Below are 10204 nucleotides of genomic sequence, written 5' to 3' on the forward strand. Positions count from 1 at the left end.
GAGGGCACCTTCAGGGGAGAACCCTTTCCATCTGATGCCATGTGAACGGGTCTTCGTGAAAGAGCCGATGAGATCGGCTTCTAAGATGGTTTTCATCTCATCGTACTTCTTCTTGTGTTCTTCCGGCAGATCTGCGCACGTGACTGGTTCGCCCACCACCTCATCCGCGGCTTTTGACATGGTTGCTGCAGATGTCGACGTAGTGGTTGCTGTAGAGTGTCCCACCGGGCGTGCCAGAATGTGTTGCGGTCAGAAACCCACCGGCGAGCAGCGACGGGCAACACCGTAGAGCCGGGAGGCTCCCAGGATTGCGGCTGACCCTGGTCCCTCAGGTGACGGCCCGCAAAGCCTTCTGGTACACGCGTCCTGGTGCTTACGAGGGCGTGCCACCTGACCTATACCTGGTCAGGAAGGTCATGGATTGCTTCGACTAATTTCCTGCATGGCAAACACGTAAACATTAAATACGAGCCCCAATCGGCTCTTAAATTGTTCTGTGGATCGGCTCAAAGAGCCGATTGCCCCATGGTTCATGTTAGATTTATAAGGACATGGGGATCATGCTTTATCAATATCAAGCTAAACTAATCTACGATAGTCTAGGGTTTTCACCGTATAATCGGAACATCCTATGCGTAGTTGAGCCTAGCAGATACGTAAGATAACGGAAAACCAGCCCTAAAAACCAACGTAAAGTTGATCCCCGGAACAATCCCTCTAGAGCTTAATAAACCACACCTCACGCACTACCGGATCGTTCAACCCGTTTATAAGGCCTAACCATACAGATATCAAACCAATCCTTGAGGAACAAGGAGCAACTATAACGGATCAGATCTACTAAATAACGATTAAGCAAGATGCTGCCCCTACACCTGAGATAGGTGTAAGGGCAGCTAGATATCAAGGGGTAGCGTAACTAAACAACTACATCGTGAAAGCATTATGATCAACCCCAAAACACCTAAGATAAGGGTGTTGCTCGCCATCAAAAAGGCTTCAGCACGAGCAATACCAATAACGAATAAGCGATATCGCCTAGATCGCAAGATGCGATCTAGGCAGCATGTTGCTTACCCGGGAGAAACCCTCGAAACAAGGGGTGGCGATGCGCCTAGATTGATTTGTTGTGAACGTGATTGTTGTTTTTCTCAATAACCCTAGATACATATTTATAGTCCGTAGACTTTCTAACGTGGGAATAATCCCAACCGTGCACGAGCCAAATTCTATCTAACCGACACGTATCCTACTATATTTACAGATACACGGGCAAACTAGCCCAAACTTTGTATACAAGGCCGATTCATGTATATCTTCCGTGTGTATTCTTCAAGCCCATCTTAATCGCGGCCCACCTCTGATCCGGTCAAATTCTGGTGATAACAGAGATTTAATCAGGGCATTACGACAAAGTGCATAGACCGCCATCCAGCATGCATCTATGCCTAAAAATTCCACTTTCAGGTTATCATCCGAACCCCTTCTGGTATTAAGTTGTAAGCAACAGACAATTGCAGTAAGTATGGTGCGTAATGTAATCAACACAAATATCCTTAGACAAAGCATCGATGTTTTATCCCTAGTGGCAACAGCACATCCACAACCTTAGAACTTTCTGTCACTGTCCCAGATTTAATGGAGGCATGAACCCACTATCGAGCATAAATACTCCCTCTTGGAGTCACAAGTATCAACTTGGCCAGAGCCTCTACTAGCAACGGAGAGCATGCAAGAACATAAACAACATATATGATAGATTGATAATCAACTTGACATAGTATTCAATATCCATCGGATCCCAACAAACACAACATGTAGGATTACAAAGAAACGATCTTGATCATGATAGGCAGCTCACAAGATCGAGCATGATAGCACAATTAGGAGAAGACGACCATCTAGCTACTGCTATGGACCCATGGTCCAGGGGTGAACTACTCACACATCAATCCGGAGGCGATCATGGCGATGAAGAGTCCTCCGGGAGATGATTCCCCTCTCTGGCAGGGTGCCGGAGGCGATCTCCTGAATCCCCCGAGATGGGATTGGCGGCGGCGGCGTCTCTGGAAGGTTTTCCGTATCGTGGCTCTCCGTACTGGGGGTTTCGCGACGAAGACTTTAAGCAGGCGGAAGGGCAGGCCAGGGGGCCACACGAGGGCCCCACACAACAGGCCAGCGCGGCCAAGGCCCAGGCCGCGCCGCCTTAGTGTGTGGCCGTCTCGTGGCCCCACTTCTTATCCCCTTCGGTCTTCTGGAAGCTTCGTGTGAAAATAGGACCCTGGGCGTTGATTTCGTCCAATTCCGAGAATATTTCCTTACTAGGATTTCTGAAACCAAAAACAGCAGAAAACAGCAACTAGCTCTTCGGCATCTCGTCAATAGGTTAGTGCCGGAAAATGCGTAATAACAACATATAATGTATATAAAACATGTGAGTATCATCATAAAAGTAGCATGGAACATAAGAAATTATAGATACGTTTGGGACGTATCAGCCCTCTCGGTGGAATGTCTTCTGATTAGCTTGCAAGCATATGATTGGATCATAAGAGATGACATACCACGGTACGAGTAAAGAGTACTTGTCGGTAACGAGGTTGAACAAGGTATGGAGATACTGATGATCGAACCTCGGACAAGTAAAATATCGCGTGACAAAGGGAATCGGCATCGTATGTAAATGGTTCAATCGATCACTAAGTCATCGTTGAATATGTGGAAGCCATTATGGATCTCCAGATCCCTCTATTGGTTATTGGTCGGAGAGGAGTCTCGACCATGTCTGCATAGTTCACGAACCGTAGGGTGACGCGCTTAAGGTTCGATGTTGCATAAGTAGATTCGGAATATGAGATGGAGACCGAAGTTTGTTCAGAGTCTCGGATGGGATCCAGGACATCACGAGGAGGTCCGGAATGGTGCGGAGAATAAGATTCATATAAGGGAAGTTGATTCCTAGGTTTCAGAAAAGTTCGGGATTTTTTCGGTGGAAGACCGGGAAGGTTATAGAAGGTTCGGGGGGTCCACCATGGGACCCACGACCTAGGGGGTCCAACATGGGCCGAGGGTGTGCCTCCTAGCCCTAATGGGCCAGGGGCACATGCCCCTCAAGGCCCAAGTCGACCACCCTTAGGGTTTTCCCCAAAACCCTAGGGGGGATCAACTTGGGGGGGGGGGGGGGGGAAGAATTCCCCCTCCCCCCTTTGGTCGCCGGCCCTAGATCGGTTTGGGGCATTGGGGGGCCACCCAAACCGACCTCCCCCCCTATATAAAGAGGGGAGGGGGCAGGGGGGTGTTCACCCCTTCAGACCTAGCTCTGGCCGCCCCCCTCTCTCCTCCATAGTGTTGTACCGGCTTGGCGAAGCCCTGCAGTTTTTCTCCTCCACCACCACCACCACGCCGTCGTGCTGCTGGGATTCCGTGGAGATCTACCACACCTCCGCTGCCCGCTGGAACGGGGAGAGGAAGGGCTTCATCGACACCGTACGGAAGTGCTGCCGGATTGCAGCACCGGGGATGATCGTCTACACCAACAACGAGATCTAATCTCGTAGGCTTTGGAAATCTTCGAGGGTTAGTCTCATCTCCATCTCGTTGCTCCGATCTTGTAGATTAGATCTTGGGTGTTCCATAGATTAGATCTTGGATTTATTCGTCTTGCGGTAGGAATTTTTTTGTTTTCTATGCTACGAACCCCATCAGTGGCCGGCCCCCTCCCCTTGTCCCTCATTATATAGGTGGAACACCCAAGAGTTGGTCTACAAGTCTTCGAATAAGACCCCAAACCAAAACCTTCCATATGACATGAAACCTACCCAAGGTGGGATTCCCACTTGAGGTGGGATTCCCACCTTTCCTTGGGAGGGGGTGGTCGGCCACCTTGGTGGAGTCCACCTGGGACTCCACCCCTCTAGGGTTGGCCGGCCAAGCTTGGTGGAGTCCCTCCGGGACTCCGCCTTCCATAGCGATTTCTTCTGGACTTTTCTAGAACCTTCTAGAACCTTCCATAAATGCACCGGATCATTTTCAAACTTATAAAATGACTTCCTATATATGAATCTTATTCTCCGGACCATTCCGGAACTCCTCGTGATGTCCAGGATCCCATCCGAGACTCCGAACAAAACTTCGAACTCCATTCCATATTCAATATCTACTAATACGACATCAAACCTTAAGTGTGTCACCCTACGGTTCGCGAACTATGTGGACATGGTTGAGACCTCTCTCCGACCAATAACCAATAGCGGGATCTGGAGATCCATAATGGCTCCCACATATTCAACGATGACTTAGTGATCGAATGAACCATTCACATACGATACTGATTCCCTTTGTCACGCGATATTTTACTTGTCCGAAGTTTGATCATCGGTATCTCTATACCTTGTTCAACCTCGTCTCCTGACAAGTACTCTTTACTCGTACCGTGGTATGTGGTCTCTTATGAACCATTCATATGCTTGCAAGCTAATTAGACGACATTCCACCGAGAGGGCCCAGAGTATATCTATCCGTCATCGGGATGGACAAATCTCACTGTTGATCCATATGCCTCAACTCATACTTTCCAGATACTTAATCCCACCTTTATAACCACCCATTTACGCAGTGGCGTTTGATGTAATCAAAGTACCCTTCCGGTATAAGTGATTTACATGATCTCATGATCGAAGGATTTAGGTAACTATGTATCGAAAGCTTATAGCAAATAACTTAATGACGTGATCTTATGCTACGCTTAATTGGGTGTGTCCATTACATCATTCACATAATGATATAACCTTGTTATCAATAACATCCAATGTTCATGATCATGAAACTATGATCATCTATTAATCAACAAGCTAGTTATACAAGAGGCTTACTAGGGACTCCTTGTTGTTTACATAACACACATGTATCAATGTTTCGGTTAATACAATTATAGCATGGTATGTAAACATTATCATAAACACAAAGATATATTATAATAACCATTTATTATTGCCTCTTGGGCATATCTCCAACATCCCGTAGTTCCTTCCTTTTGAGGGGAAGTACGTCTATGTTGGAGGGGTGTGGTTGCCACGCAGGCCAAACCAACGCCACAAAGGCCTCACCCTATTCTCCGGTGGGCAACACCACAAAGGACTAGCTCACTTGTCCACTAAGGGATTTCCTCGAGGCGAAAACCGGGCCTTTACACGGTTTTTGGGGCACACATCCACAACTGAATTGGAGGCTCCTAAAGCTGGTACAACACAACAAAAAATTATCAATGAAGTAAATAACAACTAGGGTTCCAAAGAAAACACTAGCAAAGGGGCCCTCAAGTGAATGAGGAGAAAATGCAAAACGCTTTGGTGAAGATGTAGATCGTGGTCTTCTCCTTCAATTCTCTAAAGATCCAGAGCTTCCGCGGTTGAGGGAGGAGATCAAGTGATCAATTGTAGTGGCTCGGCTAGAGGTGGTGTTCTTGAGAAAATCAAGCAGCTTGAGCTTGGGGAAGAAGAGGGGTATTTATACCCCCTCAGAAAATCGAGTCGTTGGTGAATTTTGCGGCCGGATTATCTGGGTCGCCATGAAATATCCGGCCAAATATCGGGGGGGGGGGGGGGGGGGGGCAGTGGCTCTTTTTCTTAAGTCCTTAGCCAATTTTGGGGGGCTGGATATTTGCAAATAATCCAGCCCCGGATTATCCGTCCTGGAGCATTGTCTCTTTTATCTTTTTAGCATATATTCAATATAGATCAAACTTATGAGCCATAACATCTTGCAGCACTTAACACACATTAAGATATCACAAATTTTGTCAACATACACATAAAACCATAATGGTAGAGATATGTTCTTTCACTTACTTGCTACCGACATGCATTCGGTGCGGCCCATGATGGAAACTCTACAGACGGGAACAAGATTCGGGGCCGCTAAAGGCGTTTTGATTGCGCCCCTGCACCGACCACGTCGGTGCCTGATCCCTTAAGTGTATTTCCCTATGGTTCGAGAATGATGCAGACATGATCGAGACGACTCTCCGATTAATGATCACGAAGATGTGATTGTTGTATGAATGAACCACAAATTTCGTATAATTCCCTTTGTAACTTCGATACAAGACTTGTCCGAGATGTGATCCACGGTATAATCATACCTAGTTCGACATCGTTACCGGCAAGGCTATTCAAATCGTTCTCGTGTGATTCCATCATTATAACCAAGTCATGTGTTAACTTAGATGTAATCTCACTGAGTAGGCCCAAAGTATCTCCCGTCGCGCGGATGAACAAATCTCGCTATTAACACATACGCATCAACCAATTCCATTGGAATACTCAACTACACATTTATGATCACCATGTTACAGAGTGATAGTTGATGCAATCAAAGTAGCCGCCGGTGATAATGATTAGATATGGCCTCACGGTCTACGGATTAGGTTACAATATTTCTGTTAGTATAGCAACGTGAACTTTGTGGCTTGATTGTGTTGCAATACTTATATTGGGAATGTTCATCACATCATTCACCTAATGATATGACTCCATTGTCAATGACACATTTATCCATGATTGGGAAACCTCGATCATCGATTGACCTCAATGAACTAGCTTGCGTATGTTCACTAGGAACCCTGGTTTGTTTACAATACCACATGTGCATCAATGTTTCCGATTACTGTTATACAATTGCACAAAACTACCATTGAACTATTGATATATAATAATAAACACTCTTTATTATTTGCCTCTAGGGCACCAAATTCAACAGTCGATACCTCTAGTGCGACAGCGGGAAAGGCGTCAGTCTTCTCCGGGCCAAGCCTTGTCGATCTGGCGGAGATTTTTTCGCGGGCGGCAGCACCCCCATCCCTTCCACGACAGGTTCCCTCGATGACTCCGGGCGCTTCATCGCAAGATCCTGGGTCTTCATCGGCGGCTACTGAACCGGATTTGAGCAATATAAGTCCTCGCTACTTCAGATTCTTCTATGTGTGGTTAGGGTTTGATAGGGATGAACGACAGTTAGATTTTTCCTAACGGGCGTCCATACGACCATGATTTTTCTTCTTTCAGTCTATCCTTGTTCGATCCGTTGTAGAATCGGTCGGATAATATTCGTTAGAGTCCGATTGGCTTTCCCTAACTTTGGATAGTAGTAGTTCTACGTAGGTTGTGTGCAAATGGGGAAATCCCGAAGCCTACACAGCTCACCTTTAGCATCCAAGGGCAAAAACAATTAGACTGCACCTGGCAACAGTTGCGGGAGCAGTATGGATCATGACTTGGAAAGGATCATGAGCAGCAGCATCAACTAATCGAATTTGCACAAAACCAAGAAAATATATAAACCATTAACTCTGTAGTGGCAACCAAGAATTAAGGATTTAGGCCAGCAACTAGCTTGGCAGCACTGGTAGCATGTGTACATTGCAGAAATCAGCACACATGCAAGTGCATACAAAATCAAGCATGTTGAGGCTAATAAGTTGCATAAGTAAACCTGGTAATACTAATATAACCTTACAGCCACATGAAAAACTGCTAGCGTTTCACAGAGCGGGTTTGGTACTATGGTAGTTGGTAGCCCGACACGACATCCGCATTTTCTGTCGCTTAGATCAGTTAAGGCACTTGATACCACTGTTTCAGGCAGTTACCTGATAAAAAAAATATAGGGAACATTAGCTTGGCATTGTACAGCTTCAAGAGAAGACAAATATTTGCAAAAGAAAACAACTTAATTTCAGTGGTATTCCTGTAGAACTTTTCTCAACTGCTTTGTTTTTATTTAGAAGCTTGGTGTTCCACTTTTCTAATAATCTATTCGCACCAGGCATTAACGGAACAAGAGAATTAAGATGTTCTATTACAATTGATGTATCTCCCTCTTAGTAAACTATACAGGTCCACAATGTTCAACCGAAGACAACGTTTGGCATCCTACTCTATCTTAACATACAAAACAATACTGTAACTATACCCTCAAACCGAAGACACATAAGAAGCCTTATGATTCAAGAAGGAAAGTATCAGTGTCTAAAGAATCAAGAACCTAAAGCTCAAGTTGGTGTCAGTACGTAAATGGCAGGCACTAGTTAAATACAATCTCAGGAACAACATCTAGCAAAAATAAAATACCTAATACGACATGGAAAGCTCATCGGATCAAAACACAATTGTGTACAAAACAACAAGTGCATTCTACAACTAATGAATTGTCCTGGTGTGAAAAAGTTGCAACCAGAAATAAGCAGACGCACAGCCTAAACGAAATAAAATATGAGCATAATGCACATTGGAAACTAGCTAGGCCATAGTGCTAGAAAGATGCACAAGAGGCAAACCTTACCGGATCATTCTTTAATTTGGGTGGCATCCTTCCATGATCGCAGGGAATTTTGGGGGCCAAACCATCATAAAGGGGCTGACACTACACACGTGTTCACCCCATCCTGCCTCATAAACCTTCTTCGCCGCCTTGAGTTTAAGATCAAACATGTAGACGGCATTATCCTTCCCCAATAAAACAAACTCACAATTTTGCCCAACCGCATATATCCTGATCAAATCATCGTCAACCTCGAACACATGGCTTGGTATCGTATTGCTAGTACACATCTCACCCAAGGAAATTGTATTCACGCGGGTCCAGTTGGCAACGCCATTGTTATCTACCTTGTGCAGCCAGATTCGAATCTGAAAGTCCTTTACATGGGCCAGATGAACTCCAGAATCATTTGCAAGCGACAGTCGCGTAGTCAGGAAGTTCACCTCTTCCGGGAGGTTAATCAGCGACAGGGTCGAGGATACAAGACCTAGCAACAATAACTTCCAGATCTTGCTCACACGGGCCACGCTATAGATCTTGCCGTCACCAATCAAAGTAGACTCAAGCCGATCAATTTCAGGGATTTCGCTTACAGCCGAAGCAAGGATGGCCCAGGTATGGTCTTGTAGCATGTACACATAGACGGCTGTCTGCTGCTCTTTCGACACTGTTGCCAAATAGAAGAAGGACATGCCATCGCCGACGCCAGCGTATGTGAAGCCGTCATGGATGCTCGTGTCCGGGAAAGACGGGAGGATGGCCGTGTGCCTAGCCGGACACAGGGGCCAGCGTAGAGTCCTTACGACTTGGTTGGGCTGGTTGTGCACATGCAGGGAGAGGAGGAGGCAGCCGTTCGAGCACTCAATTTTGTGAGCAGCGAAGCCTAAGGTGTCCAGAGAGAAGTTACCGCGGCAGACGACGCCGACGAGCTCGGGGGGCTGGGGAAAAGGCACGAACCGCGGGATGAGGCTACGTGTTGTGTCGACGTAGAAGCCCAGGAGGCGGGGCGGGTGTAGGCCACCAAAGCGGCGGAGGAAGGCGGGGCCGGAGGCGAGGCGGAGCCACCGCTTGCAGGCGAGGGCGGCGCGGACGAGGCTCGTGGGGAAGGCCACACGGAGGAGGATCTCGCAAAGGAGGTCGTCATCGTCGAGCACCCCGGCACGCTGCGGCGACCCAAGTGCTTCCATGGAGATTTGAGATGTGATCCAGCAAACTAATTCGAACCTGGTCACGACAGAGGAAAGGAGGTTGTTAGGGTTTAATTACTTTTATATCTTTGAGTGGATCTGTATATATTCACTTAGCACGCACAAAGTCTATTGAAACTTCCATGTTTGAAAAGCGGAAACTCTCTGCATTCGACCCTGTTGCTGTCCAATATAAGTACGATTAGTAATCGGAAAGTGCTGAGGATCCTCCGGAGGCTGCAAACCCCCCAGCCTCCGGGTCTTCCACCGTTGGATCAAATCAATTTGAATCGTTAGATCAGCTTCTGTGTTCAGTTTTGTCTCAAAATCCCGCTTTTGCTTCATTGAAGCAAAAATAGCCCCGCTTTTGCTTCATTGAAGCAAAAAAACGGTTCGACTAAAAAATAGAAGAAGAGCTCAGTTTTGTCTCAAAATCCCACATTTGCTTCATTGAAGCAAAAAAAGCCCCGCTTTTGCTTCATTGAGCAAAAAACGGTTCGACTAAAATAGAAGAAGAGCTGCGATGATTCTTCAGACTTTATTTTGTCGCAGCAAAAAAGTCCCGCTTTTGCTTCATTGAAGCAAAAAAATGGTTCATCTAGAAATAAATAAAATGGTTCATCTAGCAAAAAAAAACTCGTCGGAGACGCGTCAACTCCGGTCGGCAGCACCACCGCAGCATCAACGCCCTCTCCTTGCAA

At 46.4% G+C, this 10204-nt stretch overlaps 1 protein-coding gene across 1 annotated transcript; it reads right to left on the reverse strand.

The window, feature by feature from the left end:
* Positions 1-8348: 8348 nt before the first annotated feature.
* LOC127315013 (uncharacterized) lies at positions 8349-9503 on the reverse strand. Its single transcript, XM_051345554.1, has one exon. It carries the CDS (start codon positions 9501-9503, stop codon positions 8349-8351), a length of 1155 nt encoding a protein of 384 aa, XP_051201514.1.
* Positions 9504-10204: the final 701 nt, after the last annotated feature.

Source organism: Lolium perenne, chromosome 7 (assembly GCF_019359855.2).
Source record: "Lolium perenne isolate Kyuss_39 chromosome 7, Kyuss_2.0, whole genome shotgun sequence".
NCBI lineage: Eukaryota > Viridiplantae > Streptophyta > Magnoliopsida > Poales > Poaceae > Lolium > Lolium perenne.